The 21,546-nt window shown below is 40.1% G+C and overlaps 1 protein-coding gene across 2 annotated transcripts in view; it reads right to left on the bottom strand.

Annotated features, from left to right (window-relative positions):
- The window catches only part of TRIM44 (tripartite motif containing 44), a 109,018-nt gene that overhangs the window by 74,390 nt on the left and 13,082 nt on the right, over window positions 1-21,546 (bottom strand). For both annotated transcript variants that reach the window (XM_077863612.1, XM_077863611.1), the window contains exon 2: window positions 13,438-13,515. In XM_077863612.1, the coding sequence (XP_077719738.1) occupies window positions 13,438-13,515 (78 nt within the window). The remainder of the gene's footprint in view (window positions 1-13,437; window positions 13,516-21,546) is intronic.

Raw genomic sequence — 21,546 nt, 5'->3', positions numbered from 1 at the left:
CAGTGTCACAATTCCTTTTGATGTGTGTCTCTGCCTGGATACTTTTCTATTACTTGAACCATTAAGCCTCAAACTGAGTCCTCTCCCTCCTCCTCCTCCTCATTGTTAACTTTTCCGAGTGCCCAGATAGTAGGTACTGCTATAAGCATTTCATGTGTGTTACTCCAATTAATCATCACAATAATACCAAGTGGTGACAATCATTATTCTCTCAATTTTACAAATGAAGAGACTAAGGTTCAGAGGGGGTGAGAAATATGCCCAAATTCATACACAGAGTAAGTGGCAGAGCTAGAGTCTGAACCCTCAGTTTGACTACATAAGCTGCCCTTTAACCTCAATATTATTCTTACATATCTTCCCTTCGGACCTTGTCCTGTTTCCCACCTTCCCTGTTAACACCACTACAGTTTAGGAATCACCCAGGCTCTAAATTCTGGAGCTAAATTTTATTTTCTCCACCAAGAACAGGTCTCTTGACAATACCTGGAAGAGAAATGAAGACACCTTTGCTTGGGCTCGTGTACAAAATGGAGATCAATACATTCTAACTGTTGGAAGCCATCCCACATTGGCCTCTCCACCACAGTAGCCAAAGAAGTCTGCACCATATCTATGAAAACCTCCTTCTTTGTATTCCCTTCCACTACTCTCCATTAAATATCTCTATCCAGTCTCTAAACCCAAATGCTCCATTTTAGCTCTACCTGCCCCCCCCACACACACACCCTGGGGCCTTTTAGCCCACCCCCACTCTCACTTGCAACTCTAACTTGCTGAATAAAGTCCTAAGTCCCAAAGAGATTCCGGGTGGTCCTCCCTACTTCCTCCTTAGTGTTTAGATCCTAGCTTTGTTTTATATAGTCTTTGGTTTGGCTTGTACCTTCGACACAAGTAGGAGCCCCATATTTCATTCAGAATACTCCAGGCTTCTTCTATTTCTGCCAGAGTGCTTCTTCCTGAGACTCTAAATTTTAGTCCTTGGGCCTAAGTACTCTTGTTCTTCAACAGCTTCATGTACATGAACCTGCAGTATGCTTCTTCTGAATCTTCTCCCATTCGTGGTTTTCCCTCCCCCAAATACAAATAGGAATACATATGTATGTGTACATGTGCACGCACACACACAGCATTAGTGGCTCAGAACTGTTTCCTAAAGGCTTTGTACTGGAAAGAGCCTAACAAATTATTGAATTGAATCTGCTCATCAGCTATGAAGCACACAGCAACTGTGCACCCCCAGTCATCCAAGAGAGACATGGTCACAGCAGACTGAAGACCAGCCCTTACTATGAGAGATGGAGATCTGGCCTCTATAGTTGTGGCATCACTGCCACGCATCCCCTCCTCCCACGACTGCCTGTTCCTGCTGTCAGCTGCTATGACTCTATTGCCATGACAACTTGATGTGGAACCCAGTGTCATGGCACTGAACTGGATGCACCAGAGAACAGTTCAACTGGAATGTTAGGCTCACTTTGAATTGATACAATTGCTTGCTCTTTAGATGCTTGTTTCCTTGCCTGACCCTGGGGTGGCAATAAAGAAAGCAATCACAAACTTCTGAGTACCATTGTTCCTGAGCAAACAGAAAAATAATTCTAGGTGACCCCTCTGTAGAAATGTAAAAGTAGGAGGAGGAGTCCCCAGAGACACTCAAGACCAGTAAGAAGAATAAGAGTGAGAACTTGTATTTCACCTTATTTTCTTCCCTTTCTCCCATTTTAACCCGTGCATAAGCTAGAAAGACAGTTTCAGCTCCAGAAATTATCCTGTAAGAAGTAGGAGGTGGGAACTAACACTGAAAGTTTCAGGGGAAACTAAACAGAAATTATACTATTTTTAAGCCTTTTAGACTTGAATATACAAAGCACGCCTATACTATCTGCTGAAGATTAAAGCAATTTTTTTTTTTTGATTAAAGCAATTTTAAAACAAGACTCGCCCCTCCACCTCCATTCCACTTCTCTATCAAAACACTTTCCTTGCAAAGCCATAGTTATTTGTATTCTACCAAAACCAAACAACTGCACACTGCCAGGAACACTCAGCAAAGGGCAGGGATGTAGGGCTCAGTCTTCTCTGCCACAGCAGGTCCAAATGGTAAACTTTGTGGGGTCCATGGCAGTAGAGAAAGAGGTTTGAGTACTGACTGCTAATTCGATGTTTCTGAAGCTCAGAAAGGTGGAAGTTTCATTGTAAAATAGAGGTAATAATGTCATTCTCACCGATATTTTCATGAGGTTTACACAAAATAATACATAAAAAGAACTTAGTATTCTCTGGGCACATAGGAACATCAGCAGAACTATTCTGCTGGTCCAGATAACAGTAACTATGAACATTTATTGTGTGCTTTTTCATATGGTACCTGCTGAGCTCTCACAGATAAAGAGCCCCCAATTAGTTTTCTTAGAGAAAGACCCTACAACCTTAGGAGTGCAGATTCTAATTTCCCAGCAAGGACTTTCTCACACATCCTAGGCATGAAGAGTAAGGATGTCAAACAGAGGCTCCTTGCTTCAGTTTTAGTAAATGGCCACAGGCTGTCAAGGAGTAATGTTTGCCTTTTCTAGTTTGATACAATCAGGTACAGTCTAACTTCAGTGATGCTGAGGCAAAGCACAGAGAGTGCAGGAAGGATAGGTCCCATTCTGCCCCGCAGCTCTTGCACAGTCTGGAAGTAGCCAGCTCCTCAACCTCACAACCTGCTTCTATCATATTGTCTCTCTTCTGCAGACCGAAACTCTATAACACTCCTGGAGCAGCTAACAATCTGCTTACCTAAGAACCACAGGGCTTGTTAATTATCCTTGCTAAAATACTTTTTGGATCCCCAAAGGCCATGCTACTAACCATCCTCCATTATTTCTTAGCTCCTCCTCAAAAGTTTCCATTCTCAGGGTACTCAGCAATAAAAATGTAGTATGATTAGTCCTAGTTTATGGATGACACTAAAGGCTTAGACAATCAAGAGGGACAGGTGATGAGTGCCAGAGGACTGGTCATCTGACTCTAATATCTGTGCTCTTCCACTTCAGAAGTAAAAGAAAGGATGTCATAATCAATAGTTTTTTTCCCTGAAAGTCTGAACAAATTCTCTATTGGTATACTATTCCCAACCCATCTTCCATAGGTAAAAGTAACTTCCTACAACTACTAACAATTCTATATGGCAATCATAGAAAGGCAATTAGTTGGCATCATTAGCTTTAGACAAGTTATTCTTAAACCCTTTAAATCCTTGCTTCGTCATCTGTAAAACGGAAATTATGTCTAGCTAATCAGGTTGAATTAGGAGCTATCAAAAGAATCTATTTTGCTGGCCACAAAAGTAAACAGAAGCCATTCAACAAAGGATAGTCATCAACTAAATCACTGGGTTGAATGGACATTTTTTACACAGCTACAGATGGATTTTGACGTTTGGCTAAATGCAGTCAGGAGAGATGGGATTCTCAAAATTTACCTTATATATACACATATGAGCATCTACATATAGATCTGAGGTAGACCGAGAGTTGTGCTCTGTAACTTTGGCCTTAAGTTATCAAGGAAAACATCTTTTTCCTTGAGCAGACCTGAGTCTTACTTCCTAGCTAAATGAGAGGCTGGACTAACAGGAAAAGGGGAAAAATGGAGACAGGAGAGGAGGCAGCCCTTAAATAAAAGTCTGGGTGGCTTTTATCACTATTATCACAGTAAAGTTTTATATCTAGGCACCCAGTCTCCTAAATTAAATGTCAAATACAATCCTGCACTGGCAACATGAAGCGTGGCTGCTTTAGGGAAGTCATGACAGCTCCACTCCCCTCTCCATGTTGGTCATGTAATAAGCCCTTCAAGCTTTGGCAGAGAGTATATTATCAAGTCTCCTGTCAGTGCAGACAGGAGTTGGAGCAGGGGGAGAAGGACATCACAATGTGTTAATTTTATTAAGCCATTTAAAGTCAATCCCTTTGCTTTCTAACAATGCTCTAGCCCACCAGGCAGTTCAGAAACCATGCCTATCCTAGTTTCAAAATGCCTAGAGCTGAAGTATTTCAATTAAGAGCTCTGGTGGCCCAATAGAAAGAGAATGGCCAAAGGGTAAAGCTGCAGGAGAAGCAGGAAGGAGAAGTAGGAAGAGAACAAGAATCTCAGTGATGTTTAAAGTGGGGACATATCTCCTAAAGTGTCTCTTAAACGTGACACTTAATTTCTTTTGTGACTCTTAATTTATTTTTCTTCTAATTTGGCACCAGGCAATTTTGCTAACTAGAGAGTCTGCTTCCACAACAATAAACATAATTGCTTCTATGCATTGATTTCTTGTTTTTATTGGGAATATATGGACACACAGCTGCAAACTCCCAAGGCAGATATAATTTGCCTCAACTTGAATGGGCAATGGAGCTATGCTGAACTAACTCCGGGAGAGGCGAGCCACGCAAAGCCCAGAGATGGCCAGCCAACCAGGCAGCAACACCAACGGGCTCCAACTCTGGAGATTTAACTCAATTGATCTGCATGCCATTATCACTCAAAAGAAGTGGCAGTGGTCCTTTAAAATGACACTAATCCTGGGAAATATTAATTGATCAAAGTATAGAACCTAGTTACTTGTAAACACATGGCTTATTTTTCTCCACAAGGATCCAAAGGCCTCCTCAACTGTGGGGGTGGGATTGCTGCCCCCATGGACCCATGGCCTCCTGCTCAAAGCAGTGGTGGTGGATCCTAGGACTAGGGGAAAGCTAGCAGCAGCCACCCTGTAGAGGATGCTGTAGTAAGCACTTTAAATGGATTATCTCATTTAATCTTCCTAACGACCCTATGAAGTATGTACTATTATCCCCTCTTTCACAACTAAAAAAAAAAAAAAAAAAAAAAAGGAGAAAAATCTGAGAAATGAAGAGATTAAGCACAGGATCTGCCTGAGATCAAACAGCAGTCTACACTGGAGTTAATCTGACCAGGTGCAGTCTGATCCAGAGCCTATGCTGTTAATAACTGGAGAATACTGCCTCTCCCTGACAGAGGCTAACATCAGGTTTCTGCTCCTCATTCCCCTCTAGAAGAAAGGGGAAAGCCTAGTCACTGATGAATGGAATTGCTGGGTCATATGACAACTCTATGTTTAACCTTTTGAGGAACTTTAAGTGAAGGGCTAACAAAAGTGATTATTAAAAAAAAAAAAAAAAGATTGTATTTATTTATTCATGAGAGACACAGAGAGAGAGGCAAAGACACAGCAGAGGGAAAAGCAGGCTCCCTGCAGGGAGCCCTATGTGGGACTTGATCCTGGGACTCGGGGGTCATGCCCTCAGCCAAAGGCAGGTGCTCATGCTCAACTGCTGAGCCACCCAGGTGTCCCAACAAAAGGGATTCTGATGGAAATTCTCTCACCTCCTCTCCGCAACTTTATTGAGATATAATCCCCATATCATACAATTCAGCCATTTAAAATGTACAATTCAGTGGTTTTTAGGAGATTCACAAAGTTGCACAATCAACCCAGGGTCAGTTTGAACATTTTCATCACATCAAAAGAAATTCTGTGACCCCAAGCAGTCACTCCCACCCCATTTCTCCATCTCCCTCAGCCCCAGGGAAAGAGTCTGTCTCCTAGCTCTAGAAATCTGCTCTATTCTGGACATGCCACACAGATGGAATCACTCAGTATTCGGTCTTCTGGGAAGGGCCTCTTTCAGTGAGCATTTCTGAGGGCCCTATATATTATTGCAGTATATATCGACACTGCACTTCCTTCCTGCCACATACTGTCCTGCTGTACAATTACACCAGATTTTTCTTACCCGGTCATCTGCTGGGCTGCTTCCACAGTCTGGGTAGTATGAATAATGCTGCTATGAATACCGGGGTGCAGTCTTTGTGTGGACATATGTTTTCATTTCTCTTGAGTACGTACCCAAGAATGGAATTGCTGGGTTATATGGCAGCTCTATGTTTAACCTTCTGAGGAACTGCCACACTGTTTTCCAAAGTGACTATACCACTTCCAATTTTTCCACATCCTCACCAAATGGAAAACTTCTCTTTATTGGGAAAACTGCAGAACTGTAGTTCTAAAAACCATCAATCTGCTTGGACTCTGCTATTACTGCTTGGGTGACCTCGAGCAGGAACGCTTACACTTCTGGCACCTCAGCTTCCTCTACTGGAAAGCGGGGTATCAGAGACAGCCTCAGACTTCCCACTGAGCCCTACACATATTCATTTAGTCTCATCATGTGAGATGCTGACTGGGGCATCGGGGGAAGGTGCCATCAAACGGACAGCTTGGGGCTGACTGCATGATTGTGTGTCTGACTTTGCATTAATTCAGTTTCCACTGTATCTGAATCATCTTAGACTGTGATTGGCATGTCTTGCAAAAACAAACAAACTTCATTGGATGTGCTTATGCTATTAGGAAGAAAATAGAAATGCCATATTGGGTAAAACTTCCATTTGGTAATAACAGCAGACTGGCCTTCAGGATTTTAGTTTTCCAAGTTGCAGTTCAAAGACTGAAGTGGATTCAAATGATAAAAGTGTTTACAAGGGATGAGTCAGTGAAAAAAGCAAGATACAAACTACGTATGCATGTGTATACACACGCAAATACATACAGTTATCTAATTGTAAATATACTTAAACATACATAGAATAATAGAGAGAAAATACGAATTCTCCATCTGAAAAGTAAAGTACCAGAATATTAACCAGTTTTCTCATAGGTATGTCTTAAAGTGTGATATATTGACCATTTGCATCAGAATCATCCAGGCTATATATTTAAAAAGTAGTCTCAGAACTACCAAATTGACGTTCTGGGTGAGGCTCAAGAATCTGCATTTAAAAATAGAGGTATTTCTGTGGACGGAACTAGTAGGTATTATGCTAAGTGAAATAAGGCAGAGAAAGACAATTATATGATTTCACTCATATGTAGAATTTAAGAAACAAAACAGAGGATCATAGCGGAAAAGAGAGAGAAAAATAAAATAAGATAAAATCAGAGGGGGAGACAAACCATAAGAGACTCTTAATCACAGGAAACAGAGTTGCTGGAGGGGAGGGGGCGGGGGAAAGGGGTAACTGGGTAATGGACATTAAAGAAGGTAACATGATGTAATGAACAATGGGTGTTATATAAAATTGATGAATCACCGAACTCTACCTCTGAAACTAGTAATACACTATATGTTAATAATTGAATTTAAATAAAATTAAATTAAAAGAAAACAGGTACTCAAAGTTTATGAACTGCAGGTAGATTTTTTTTTCATGTATATATATATAAGTGTTCCTTGGTTGGAAAGTTACTAGAATTATTGACCTATTTCTACACTTTTCATAAGGAAGGACATATATATATATGTCTGTTTTTCCCACAATTTTCTACAGATAGCATGTATTACTTTTATAATTGGAGGGACGGGGACAAAGGGAATTTGTTTCATTTTGTTTTGATGAAGGCAGGGGGATGGTGAAGGAAAGCAAAGAGCTTGTTTCTCCTCTTTCTACTGCCCAGTGTCTACAGAGGGTTGAAAAGGGGCCCCACTTGCTCCCCAGTGGATTCCATGTCTCAGAGCCTAGCTCAGGCCTGAAACAGCACAGGTATTTTCCCATTTGGTGTCCTCCATCACTAATGGGAAACTACTGAAGCACCAGCCTCAGTTCTTCATTTAGCCAGTGCTAAATGCTCTGGGCTATCACAGCTCCTTTGGCATCTCCCCATGTTTTCTGTTGGAAAAGGCCATCCTCCAGTCCTGAACCCTGGGGGTGTGGGCCGCAGTGTCCAGTAAAGGCAGGTAGAAGAATGTGAGGGAGATATAGTCAGTGAAGAGTCATACTCCTAAGGATGACAGCACACATATCTATATTTACTCATCTATGGGTTCCATAATTGTGCATTGGAGAAGAACAAGGAGTATGACAAATGTGAAGTCCTAATCCTGTCACTTACTAGCAAGCTCTTTAATCCCTCTAAGTCTTGGATTGTTCCTCCATAAAACAGTACAAATAATAGTTCTTTTCATAGGGTTATTGTAATAGATCACACATATCTATTACTATTACATCACCTAATACCTAGGCTTGAGGGTACAGAAAGAAAACAAAATAGTATGCATGCCCTTTAAGATTACTACTTACAAATTCCTTATGAAAAGTGTAGAAATAGGTCAATAATTCTAATAACTTTCCAACCAAGGAACACTTTTGAATGAATCAACTTGATAAGTAAGGCAGCTCAAGACTTTGCTTCAGTTGGCTACATAAACACTGCCCAAGTGAATGCTTCTGTCTTGGGCCAGAGCAAGGACCAGCATGAGGCCTGACCTGACCCTGGTGAATAAGAGAACCTAACAACAAGAATTCAAGTTAGGTTTTGCTTATATGCATTACTCTTTGTACATGCAAAACCTATCATTTTCTAAATGAGTCTTTAAAAAAAAATTATTTTAAAGATTTTTTTGAAGATTTTCTTTTATTTGAGAATGAGAGAGAGCGCGCGCGCGTGCGCATGTGTGCCCAAGCAGGTGGAGGGGCAGAGGGAGAAGCGGACTACTCACTGAGCGGGGAGCCTGAGACATGGGGCTTACTCCCAGAACCTTGGGATCATGACCTGAACCGAAGGTAGACACTTATCTAAGCCACCCAGGCGCCCCAAAACCTATCATTTTAACAAGAGTCTGATTAGCAGAGGACAGTGAAGGACTAGGCTATGTTCCATGTCACTGATATTAGCTACTAAAATGGACTGTAAAGTTCTCTTGCAATTATAAAATGCTATATAAATACTAAATGAAAATAAAATAAGACGACAATTCCCAGATTTACTTTCATGCTGCTAGACAATTCTTTGGTTTTATACTTTAGTAAGAACACCGTTAAGAGATTGCAAAAAATACAGAAAACCTGATAGGTTTTAAGCAGTGTTAGTATGGTTAGAGCCCATGTTTAATCTGAGAGAATAATGGGAGCCATTTGGCTTGAGTTTAATGCACTTTTCTTGAGAATTACATCTTGTAAAATAAGTATAATTTCATGATACACAACTGTGGTTTGCTTTTAAAGATTTTATTTATTTATTCATGAGAGACACAGAGAGAGAGGCAGAGACACAGGCAGAGGGAGAAGCAGGCTCCATGCAGGGAGCCTGACATGGAACTCAATCCCGGGACTCCAGGATCACGCCCTGAGCCAAAGGCAGGCACTAAACCGCTGAGCCACCCAGGGATCCCCACAACTGTGTTTTTAACTGTTTGTTTCAAGCACACCAGCCATAGGAAACAAGGAACAGTGCATGTTAGATGGAAAGAAAAGCAATCAATACTAATAGAGAGAGTGGCTGTTATTAACTACATAGTAAGATGTTAGCCGGATTGAGTTTAGCATGTTGTGCTTTTGGTTCAATGCTTTCTGAGAGGCTGGGCAGGGGGAAGAAAATCAATGTGTTTTCTGAGCTTCAGTTTCCTCTGGGTATTCTATGAAAGATAACTGCATAGTCACTTCACAGGAGAGCTGTAAAGAACTCAGAATGCCTTTAATTTCTTAAAAATCCAGGTATGGACATAGACATGCGCCCGCGCGTGCACGCGCACACACACACACACACACCTGTTTAACTCTACATCTTTTCATTTCCCTACAGTTTAGCATAAATATAAGAAATGTATAGACAAAAACTGTGCTTTGTGCAATAAATGTTTCCAAAAAGTATGACTGTAAAAAATATGTTTGCAAACTGGATCATATCAAACATATTGGGATGCCTTATTATTTAAGACTACTTTCGGGTGCCTGGATGGCTCAGTTGGTTAAGTGTCTGCCTTTGGCTCAGGTCATGATTCTAGGCTCCTGGGATGGAGCCCCGCCATCAGGCTCTCTGCTCAGCAGGAAGCCTGCTTCTCCCTCTGCCTCTGCCTCCTGCTCTGCCTACTTGTGTTCTCTCTGTCAAATAAATAAATAAAATCTTTAAAAAAAAAAAGACTTTCAATTAAACTGGAAATTGTTTGTTATTAAAAAATACTCTCTCCGTTATGTACAAAGTTCTAGAACCCTGGACATATGGATCCTTTAAACCAGGGCCCACTATAGCAACACGCATGCAGGCAACTTAATCTGGTTGCCTTATTTCCCAACCACCACCGGCTCTGATTCTTGTCCTCAGGCTCACCCTTAGTAGCTGAGATTTTGTGTCTCCTACTGTTCCTCTGGTGTTAGAACTCAGCCCACTCCTGTCCCATGGCATGAGTCTTGATTGTCCTCATAAATCCTAACCAGAACTCTCCCTTTTTCAGGCCTCGCTGTTTCTCTGCTGGACATGGCACTTTACAGGAACCCTGCCCTCTCAAACAGCCTCAGGCTACCTCCCTTTCTTCTCTCCTACTCCTTTGCTACCTCAGCTCAAATTTATTTGTTTTCTAAGCCTGGATTTTTATGGATCTCTTGCCCTTTTTTTTTTTTTTTTAAAGTTAAAATCACTTGGACTTATTTACAAGGGCTCTTCTGGCCATTTGCTAAAAGGAATGAAAAAAAAAAAATCAAAATAAGAGGGAAGGAAAATCACCAGGATCAGCATGGCCTCTAGTCACCCCAGAACCACTGAATCAGCAACTGTGGGGATGTGCCCAGCACTCTGTAGTTTATAAGTCCTCTAGGTGATTTTTACGAACATTAAGGTTAAGAACCACTAGTCTGAAAGAAAAAAGGCATCTGACAAATATTTTGGACAAAATGTGGCTTCTCATTAAGAAGAATTAAGTCTACATTATTGACACAGAAGAATGTCCAAGATATTCTGTGTAATAAAACCACAGGTATAGTGTAATTCTTGTAAAAATTCTTAGAAGTATATTTCCACATGGAAAAATGTCTAGAAGGTTAAATATCAAACTTTAATAGTGGTTAGCTTGGGGAAAATATATTTGACTTTTCCTTCATGGATAGCTGTATTTTTTAATCTTTAAGCATATATTATTTTATAATTTTTAAAAATGGTTAATCTGATCCACACTCCTCTCTGACAAAACTCAGAGGTAAAAATTAACTCAGTCCCCAACAGATTTCAGTGTCTGGACTAATGAAGCTTTGTGATGCTTTAGGGAATTCTAGAAGAAGTGAGGCAGAGATAGTGCTCAGTGCTCCATGACTCAAATCAGTGCTTCTATGAAAAGCTCCTGTGCCAGGAAACGACAGGTCATAAAGCCTGAAAGATTCTGCCTTTCTTAAATAGGCCAACTTAAAAAAGGGATGGTGGGGTTCTAAGGGAAAGCAGAACAGACTAAAAACTTCTCTTGGGAGACAACTATTTATTTGTTGCAAAAATTATATATATATAGTATCCCATTTTCCACCACCCTCTCTCCCTGTTTGTGATTGGCAGTCATTCTGCAATTACATTGGTCCTTCTTCAAGCTGGCTCCATGTTTAAACAGTATATGCATATGGCAGACCAGAAAAAGGCCTGAAAATAAAGTAGAATGGTGGAAATAATCCAGGACAAAATAAAGAGAAGATAAAAGAGGTGAGTGTGAATGTATATATCTGAGATCAAGTCTAGTCCTAACAAACATCCTTTAGCTCATGATGCATCATGGGAAAATCCTGAGGCTTCCATGAGTTGTTCTCAAGGGACCATTCAATTATTTCACCTCTGGCAAGTTTCCTATTAGAAGCACTCCATGCATTCACAAAGGACCCCAAAGCACTTTACCTGTATTATCATCATTCACAGAAGCCACTCAGTGTAATCTGTATACATCCTCTTGCTCTTCACTGCCTACAAGCATGTGGGTGTGGCAGAAACAGAAAATACAGTTGTCTCCTTCAGGATAGCTGTTGCCCCAGAAACCAGAAAAACTCAGTAAAAAAACAAAAACAAACAAAAAACTTTCAGTAATCCTTATTAATTACTTCATCTTCACTAAAGGAAAACTACTTATACCAGGGGGGGCTTTCTACTTGGAGCTAAGAAAATTGATAAAGTTTACCACAATTGTTTTTCTATCAAGATATTCTCTGTCTCTGCAGCCCTAAATACACCAGAAGACTAGAGATATTACCAACCTCCCAATACTTTCAAAGCTATATGGAGAGAAAGATATTTTGTAGATTGGAGACTGTAGCCACCTTTTGAAAAGCTGTTATTATCTGTGGCTCTGCCTAATAGTGCTTCAGATCAGAAAATCAGGGTGCAAGGTAATTAGATGGTAGAAAGGAGATGAACCTCAGTGCTTGGTTTGCAGCATGACATAAAAGAAAGAGCACAGGCAATGGAGTCAATTTGGATCCCAGCTCTAAATTATACTAGATTTGGGGCAAATAACCCTACCTCTCTAAGCCTCAGTGTCCTTATCAATAAAATGGGAATAAGCTACTTTACCAAGTTGTTGCAAAAATCACAAGTACATAAGAGCAAAGGGGAGAAAGAAGTTAGTGTTTAATGGGCAGAGTTTCAGTTTAGAATGACTAAAGTTCTGGAAATGGAATGGTGGTGGGAATGGTTGGACAGAAATGTGAATAGTTAATGCCACTAACCTATATACTGAAAAATAGTTGAAGTGGTAAATTTCATTATGTGTATTTTACCACATTTTGTTCAAATGATATATAAGGCTCCTAGCACAGTGTCCTGGCTCTCTCAGTGGGTACTCAAGAAATGCTAGTCTTTTCCCCATATGAAGAACTCTTAAAAAAAAAAAAAATCTTCAAAATAAGAAGGGGGGTGCATAGAAAAAGTCAAACAAAATTGTGCTCCTATCCCTATTTATTTTCAAGAGGCTTTGACTTTCAGGCAGAGCCAGTTGGCACCAATACCAAGTAGTGCCACAGTAAGTCTCTGGGTAGGAGAAGGGAGGCTGTGTTAGTCATAATCCCTCCGGCATGTTCAGTTCCCAGTCCACCCCCACCCTGGTAATGGAGTCTCCCAGAATATCAATCTTCTAGCTCTCAACATCTTGCAAAGAAAACTGGGAAGCTGAAACCATTTCCCAGACCAGACTCCAGGTCATGAGGATAAAAGCATTTGCAGTGGCAGCTGGTTCCTCTAAGTAAGAGAGAGACAAGACACTAGTGCTGAACACCAACTGGATGGGTCTGGAGCCTGTTCCAGTCTCCAGCATTAAGCTGATCAGTACCTTAGATGCCTTTGGCTGGGTTTAATGGACACAGAGGACAGTTATCTCAAAGGCCCGTTAAAGGAAGATTAAAAATGCAATTCAGGGAAAACAATTAATGGTTATACGTTGTAAATCATAAAATAGAGAAGGGAAAAAACAGATGACTTATCTCTAGGCATATTAGAACACTGCTTCTGATAGGCAGGCTTAATTAGATCTCAATGCAATGCTCAGATAGATGATCATTAACATCCCTAGAACTTAGCTCAAGGAGAAAGACGTAATTGGAGTACCAACCCCCAATCAATTCCAAAACAATACGTACTTTTGGATCTGAGCTCTTGAACTTTAACCTTTCCACCAACTCTATCATAGCCGCCTTCAGTCCGCCAGAGTCTTTGCTCTAAAAGAAAGAAAAGTAAGGGGTCATTAGAAAGCATTTTGTTGCTCTCTCAAACACAGACAGTATATTTCATGGGACAATGAAATGGAAAACCATTTTTTCTTATTAGCCAAGAAAACCAGATGAATAAGAAAAGCTTGCATTGCCCCTCTTCCTCTCTCTATTGGACAAAGAGGGTTGGGATATAAATTGCCCAGTGACCTGAGAGAATTATTGGAATGAAAATTAAATGCAATTTGTACAGGCTGACTCACTGTTTCATCTTCAACTGTGCCAATGTTCACTGAGGGCTGAGGCTCTGAAAAAGAGGTTTTGATCTAGGATGTCCATTTTATGACATAGTGATTTTTATTTTGAACTTCTACATACCAAATACAGAAATATGCAGTATTAAATATTCTTACAGAAATTAAAACAAAGAAAATGCTTCAAGATTTAATTGGAAATGATATTACAGTAGGATGGTTGAATACAGGTTTTTGAGTCAGACATAAAAAGTTTCAAATTTGGGGTCTGCCATAACTAGTTGATGAATCTCGGGTAAATTACTGACTTTCTCAAAACCTCATGCCCCTTCTATAAAATGTGGATAATAAGTAGGGTTATTTTGAGGCTTAACTGGAACAGTGTCAAGGCATTGCCCAATATGTGGCGCCTTGTAAGTGCTCAATAAATGCCTATTATTATTACTGCACTGTAACAATTTAGAGTAGCACAGTCCAAGAAAAATGTAAACCACAAATGCAAGCCACGTATATAGTTTTAAGTGTTCTAATGGCCATGAAAATAAAGTGAAATTAATTCCAATAGATTGTACTTAACTCAGTATATCCAATATATTATCACTACAACGTGATTTCAACGAGATAGTTGATACATTTTTTCATACTAAGTCTTTGAAATCTAGTGTGTATTTCACATACACAGCCCAATTTAACTTAAATCACATTTCAAGTCCTCCAAAAATATATAGAGCTAGTAATTACTGTATCGTCAACAAAGATTTAGAGAATAGACTCTAGAGCCACACAGCCTGGATTCAAGTCCCAACTCTATCACTAGTTGTGTGACCTTAGGAAAGTCATTTAGTCTCTCTATGCTTTTATTTATGTGTAATATGAAGCTAATAACACTACTTACTTCATAAGGTTATAGTAAAATTAAATGAACTAACAATATACATTATGGTGCTCAGAAAAGGTCCTGGAACATGGTAAATGTAACAGATTCATTAGAATTTTTATTATTGTCTATCTGCCTCATGATGTTTTAAACTCCTTAAGGGTAAGAACTATGGCTTCTATCTCTGTATTTGTGCCCAGCATAAAGAAGGGTTTGAAATAGTCTGTTGAACAAATATACAATCTTAAGACATAAATGACCTAGGGATCCCTGGGTAGCTCAGTGACTGAGCATCTGCCTTCACCCCAGGTCATGACCCCGGGGTCCTGGGATGGAGTCTCACATCGGGCTCCCAGCGGGGAGCCTGATTCTCCCTCTGCCTATGTCTCTGCCTCTCTCTCTCTGTGTCTCTCATGAATAAATAAAATAAAATCTTAAAAAAAAAGACATGAATGACCTAATTACAATACACATGTGTAGCACACTCCAAAATCACATAAATTAGTTTATTCTCTTATCTCAACTCCTGTGTGGACTCACTACCCACATCTTCTCAGTGATGAAAAGGAAGCATGAGGAAGTAAAATGACTGTCATTTTATGGAGGAATGGATAATCAAGAGGTACAATATCAACAAACACCACAAATATGTTACTCAAAATTGGTCTCAAAATCAGTAATATTTTCCAAATTTGCAGAACCAATTTCAACTCCTCTAAAACAGGAAATTATTACTAAGACCAGTTTATGTATATTAAAATAGACCACAGGCTCAGTCTTATTTTCTAAGTCCTTTTTTCTCCCAAATCTATTCAGTAAAAGCTTGGTATAAAATGACTAGGCTGGTAGCTGCTTCAGATGTGTCTCTATATACAGTGTAGTTGACATTCCCACTCTAGCTGGGGTTGGGTTCTAAATAATATTCTTAATAATTTGTAGTTTCAAAATGATGGTTTACAAGTCTTCAAATTTCATCACCAATTTAAATCTTTAATCTCTGTGATCTCACCGCAGACAGCTGGGAAAAGGAATCCAGAGGTCACATACCAGAGAGTGGGTGAGACCCGAAGTACCTAAAAAAGGGTTAAGTTTGCCAGACACAATCCTGCTTTTATGAGATGATCAGACAATAAAGCCTGTCTGGTGATATCATTTCTGTAACCTGCTTCTCATTGGCTGAACAAGCAGGTCACTTGTCCCTGGAAAGCTCTCTTCCCCCACATCCCAGCTGCCAGCGCCCATTTTAAGCTCTTCAGCAAGAGCCCTGATAGATTTTGACATCCCCCCTGGCTCTAGAAAAAAGAAAGGAATGCACCAAAACTGTGCCTTAAAACATTTGGAAAAGAAATAGAACAATGAAGGAATCCCTCAGAAGCAGACAGCACGTTTGCAGGCAGATGTGCCTTGTGTGGAGAGATAAGGGAACCCTTAGCCTTTTTTTCATAAAAATACAGTGTGTCAGCAGAATCCTCCCTCCTTTTCACCAAGCATCAGCAGCAATGCCGACCCAGGGGAGAGACAGAGGGAGATGCACTGATATTCTCCCTCCAGGAAATTCACCCATCCCCCCCACACACACATACCCTCTGAGAATTATTCTCCAAGATTAACTGGGGTCTATACTGAGTCAGCTATAGTTGGTTTCTAAATAGGTAGTGAAGAAAACATTTCCTAATGGCTTCTTTTTTTTACCCATAAAATAAGCAAATGGTCAGAAAGGAGAGGCTTCACTGGGCAGACCTCCCTCCCATGCTGCAGGCTGAGGCAAAAGTACAAGTGGAAGACCGTGGCCTCAGATTCACTTCCCTTCTTTCCCCACACACCAATCCCTTCCTGCACCTCAAGAAGCCTTGTACACAGATGTTCAAGCTAGTCCATCCAAGCTCTGGGTGTACTAAGCAGTCACCCTTGGCCACATCTGGGACCTAGTAATGTACACCAGCAGGGGTAGGGTCCAATGGCTTGATCCATCTTTGGGAGGACAGACTCAGAAAGAGGCTCTGCAGGCCTCAAAAGCAGGTTCAAGACATTCTGTCAGGTAATTCTTGGATCCTGGGTGCTTGGAGAGTTGTTAAGGAGGGGATGGGCATGGCCCTCTAAAGCATGCAGCATACAGGGTTAGGGGCGCAGGGTTATCCAGGTCTAAGGTGGTATCTGAGTTTGAGTGTCCCCAGAGCATAGGGTAGTATCATGTTTTAGTTAATTATCTGTTTTCAAAGGGCAGTCATCAGTCAAAAGGTAACCAGGATAGGAAATTACACCTTCCCACTTCCCTAGTATGTTAGAACAGAACAACTGCCTCTGAAACCTGTGTTCTAATTGAGAGGTGGACCACGATAGTAACAAAGGGCGGGCTAATTCTAACCTTGTAGACATTTGGTTCCATAAATGTCCAGATTCTACTTTGTCAGCCCTTGTGGCCAGCATTATGAGTAGCAAAGTGAGAGTCTCCTGATATTGCTCTTCTCCATCTTGATCCCACCCAATACCTTCCAAGAACACAGGAGTTCAATGGAACAGATCTTGTTTACACAACTCTTTCTTGCCCTGAAAGAGTGTAAAATAAAAAGAGACAAGTGGTATGTTATGACACCTACCTCTCAGAGTTTGACTAATCTGTGAAGATGTAGCCTGCTTCACAAAAGCCAACTCCTAGGGATGAGTCATAACAAAGCCAAAGAAAGGACAAAATATCTTACACCTGAAGTTGTTCTTTATTCTCCAAAGCACTTTTATATGTTCTTTCATTGGCATCTCACAATAAACCTAAAAACTAGTGTATTCACATTTCACAGCTGAGAAAATGGCTCATGGAAATCAAACAAGGAAACTAAAAATCACAGGGCTCATATACTCTGTCAGTGGCATTTCACAATAGCACAGTAACTAAGAGGTGGTGTATTCTCACTTTACAATGGTCAAAAACGATTCTGTGGAAGTCAAATGATGCCCCCCAATCACAAAGCTAGCAGCAAAACCAGGATTAGAATGATCCAAATGAAAAAGATTTTTTTTTTGAAAAAGATTTATAATATATACAACAGAAGAGACTGGTGTCAAAAATACATAAGAGAATACAAAAATTCTTTTAAATAAGAAAAAGTCAAATAAGCCCAAAAGAAATCCAAACAAAGGATATGAACATAACAGAAATGTAGAATGGCTAATAAACATACGAAAAGACGTAAAAGATGCTCAAATTTACTAGCAATTAATATATTTCTTATCCATTATATTGAAAAAAGTGTTCTGATTGATATCAAATGATGAGGGGCTTTGGAGAAACTAGGGACTTCCATATGTTGCTGATACAAAATGATGAATCTACTCTGAAATCACATGCCTCACCAGTCCATTTCTCTCTTCATCCCCTTAAGAAACCCTAGTACATGTGTTAAGAAGGCATGCACAGAAATATTTACGGTAGCACTGTTTGTAGTACTAAACAAACTGGAAATATTCTAAACATCCATCAACAGTGGGTGGCTAAATAAGCTCTGGAATCAACAAAATATGGAATATAGAAAAAAAAAAAGAATGAAGTAGATCTGTTATGTACCTGGATAAAAGGCAAGACTTAATGAAATTTTTTTAACTTGCAAAAGGACACATACTATAAATATTACTTATTAAAAAAAAAAAAAACCACAAAACTAGGAATGTTTAGGTAGCTCAGTCCATTAAGCATCTGCCTTCAGCTCAGGTCATGAACCCAGGGTCCTGGGATTGAGCCCTGCATTGGACTCCCTGCTCAGTCAGGAGCCTGCTTCTCCTGCTCCCATTCCCCTTGCTTGTACCCTCTCTCCGTCAAATAAATAAAATCTAAAAAAATAAATGAAAACTAAAAAAAAAAAAACAGAACTATTACTCTCCATGGGATACACACACACACACACACACACACACACACACACACGCTTTTATATATATACACACATATATATAAAAGACCCGGAAGAAATGATTGGAGGGACTGGTATTACAGACAGTAGTAGGAGGCTCTCAGACTTAGCTAAATTATAGTCCTAGTCTAATAAAATTTAGTATACATAAAGTTGGGAGTGAGGAAGGGAGGACAGACCTATGGCTTCTTCAGCGCCTATGTTGAGTTTGCTTAAATAAATATTGGAGTACTGTTCCCTTTACACTGCAAACATATGAACCAGCAGGTAGAAGAGAGGGTTCTTTACCTGGTGTTCATGTACAGATTTCAGGGAGTTTGAAACCCCTAAAACTGTATGTGAAATTTGGAAGGTACATGCACTTTTTTCTAGGGAAAGGGACATTAGCTTTCCTCAAAGTACCAAAAAAGTTTAACTTTCCATGTAAAAAATAATTGCATACAGAGAAAAAAGAACCAGATTCTATTCCTACTTCTGCCACTTACTACTATGTGAGCCTGGAAAAGTCATCTCATATCTTTGGATTTCTATTTCTCAATCTGTTAAGGAAGAAAATGGATCAAATCAGAACCTACAAATTTGTAGGCTGCAGCCTACAGAACTTTTTTTTTTTTTTTTTTTTTGGAATTTTGAAGTGTTATCCCACACAGCGTACAGGGAATTTTAAATTAGTTACTAACATTTAAAAATCAGGAGACACAAACAATAAAGATTTCTAGCTTCTTTTGAAAATCTGAAAGATGTGATTATACTGGGCTCCCATTCCCACACAGCAGCACTTGGCTGAAGCTAAGTAGCAGCTTCCACTTTACACAGGGCAGGCTCTCTCCAGTTTGCCTATGGTTACCCTGGTTTGCTTTCTGCATTTACATTACCTTTCTGGTCCCTACAGACATCCGAAGTAACGTTCTGGAATGTTACTGGAAGCCATATTCTGAAGGCTTTCTACCTCTAAGGGTCCTTGTATTTGAACACCAGAAAGCTGGGTTGTCTCTCTTCAAAAGGGTTAAGAACACCTCTTAAACACATGTCCATCCATTTACTCTCAAAACAAAAAAGTAATATAGCTCATTTTAATGTAAATATCCTTTGAAAATGTATGAGGGGCAAAAACAAAGATGGAATATGGTAGGTGAAAGCAGCATCAGAATAAGAAGTATCTCGACTCTTATCTCTGACAAGAAGTATCTCTGTAGTTTTTTTTTTTTTTTAAGATTTTATTTATTTACTTATTCATGAGAGACAGACAGAGAGAGAGAGGCAGAGACACAGGCAGAGGGAGAAGCAGGCCCCATGCAGGGAGCCTGACGTGGGACTCGATCCTAGGTCTCCAGGATCAGGCCCTGGGCTGAAGGCGGCGCTAAACCCCTGAGCCACGCGGGCTGCCCGTATCTCTGTAGTTTTATGGGAGTTAGTCTAGTCTAATGCCAATAACCACCTGGGCACCAAAAGAACAGTAATTTGTAGAAATGTAAATGTTAATCACTTAAACATCCTAAACTGGCTTCTAAATATTGAATTCTGTATTACACAAAATCAGAAGATGCTGAGTTCAGAAAGAATACTGGCTGGCTGTTTTGGTTGTTTCCCGTCCCCCCTCCCCCCCATCCCATTGGCCTTATATTGGTAACATGCTTTAAAAAAAAAAAAATTTCAACTCAACTTTCTGTTATTTTTACCAAAAGGTTTTTCTGGGAAACACAGTGGAAAAGGACTAAAAGATAGAATATACAACAAGTCCTTCTAAGGAACCAAATCAGAAAGCAAAGGCCTTGTCAATAGAAAATGAAACTAAATTTTTTATCACCATGCCATGTACAAAAATTCTCTACTAACAGTAGTTGATTTTCCAGCTCCAAGTCCACTCTCATGTCAGGCAACTACTTTTATATAGTTAGTTGCTCAGATCCAAAATCATTTTGGGTCTGAGAAACTCATTACCAAGTCTTTCTAAACCTAACTCTAAAACACATGCCACCTCCAACAGCTCAGCTGAAGATTAGTATTTTCATACTTCAAGCATGTGAAGTCAGAGTCCACCACTCAACACAGGTTACATCCCACCAGGGTTCCCACTGACCCAAAGGGCAGAGAGGATACCAGAGGGGTGCCTATAATACCTCTCCTCATGACTGCCTACTGGAAAGAAAATGAGGCTCTTTTCTAACCAGAAAGTAAAGAGTGTATTGCCCCTGCCTCCCCTCTGTTTCTATAAAAATTTCCCACAGTTCAGAATGTAAAACAGAATTTAAAGAGGACAACCAGCAAGACTTGTGAACCTAAAATTAGACGGACCAGCTGTGTTTTGGTTAGCTAGTGCATAAGGCACCAGCAGGACACTGAAACATACAGGAGCCTCTTCTCAAAGACAAGTTTTTCACCAGCCTATCTACCCACCAGAATAAAGCAGGCAGAAGGAGCAGAAGGAGAGGGGGCTGAACACTTTTCACCCAAAGAAACTTGGTGTCCAGAACTTCTACTGCTGCCAGACTAACTGGTTTGGAATTGAACTCAGAATAGAACCTTAGATGGCTTTTTAATGGTAATAAGAATGTGCCACCAATTGCTGAGGGCTTATTATCGTGGAGGCACCATGCTAAGCTCTTTACATGTATGATCTTGTTTGTTCCTCACTATAACGCAGTAAGGAGAAACAATTTTATTATGCTCATCCTACAGATGAGGAAACCAAGACTCAAGAGAGGCTGAGTGAATTATCCAACATAATATAGCTAATAAATGCTCAAATTCATATTGCAAGCCAAGTTCATAATTACATAAGATTATGCTTGGTTCTTCATATTCCTTCTCCCATTTTTTCTTAGTAACAAATGCCAGCTTTTAGCTGGACACACTGTAGCCTGGGAAAAAAGATGATTTCCTGGTCTCCCATACAACTAGGTAAGGCCAACAGGACTGAATTCTAGCCAATGAGACATAAGCAGCAATGTGTGCAACTTCTGGAGGATTTCCTTAAGATGGAGGGGTGTGCCCTTCTTCACTTTCC

Source organism: Canis aureus, chromosome 21, assembly GCF_053574225.1.
Source record: "Canis aureus isolate CA01 chromosome 21, VMU_Caureus_v.1.0, whole genome shotgun sequence".
In the NCBI taxonomy this organism is placed as follows: domain Eukaryota; kingdom Metazoa; phylum Chordata; class Mammalia; order Carnivora; family Canidae; genus Canis; species Canis aureus.
The sequence above is the reverse complement of the archived record's forward strand: the minus strand, read 5'-3'. Positions and strand labels throughout refer to the sequence as shown.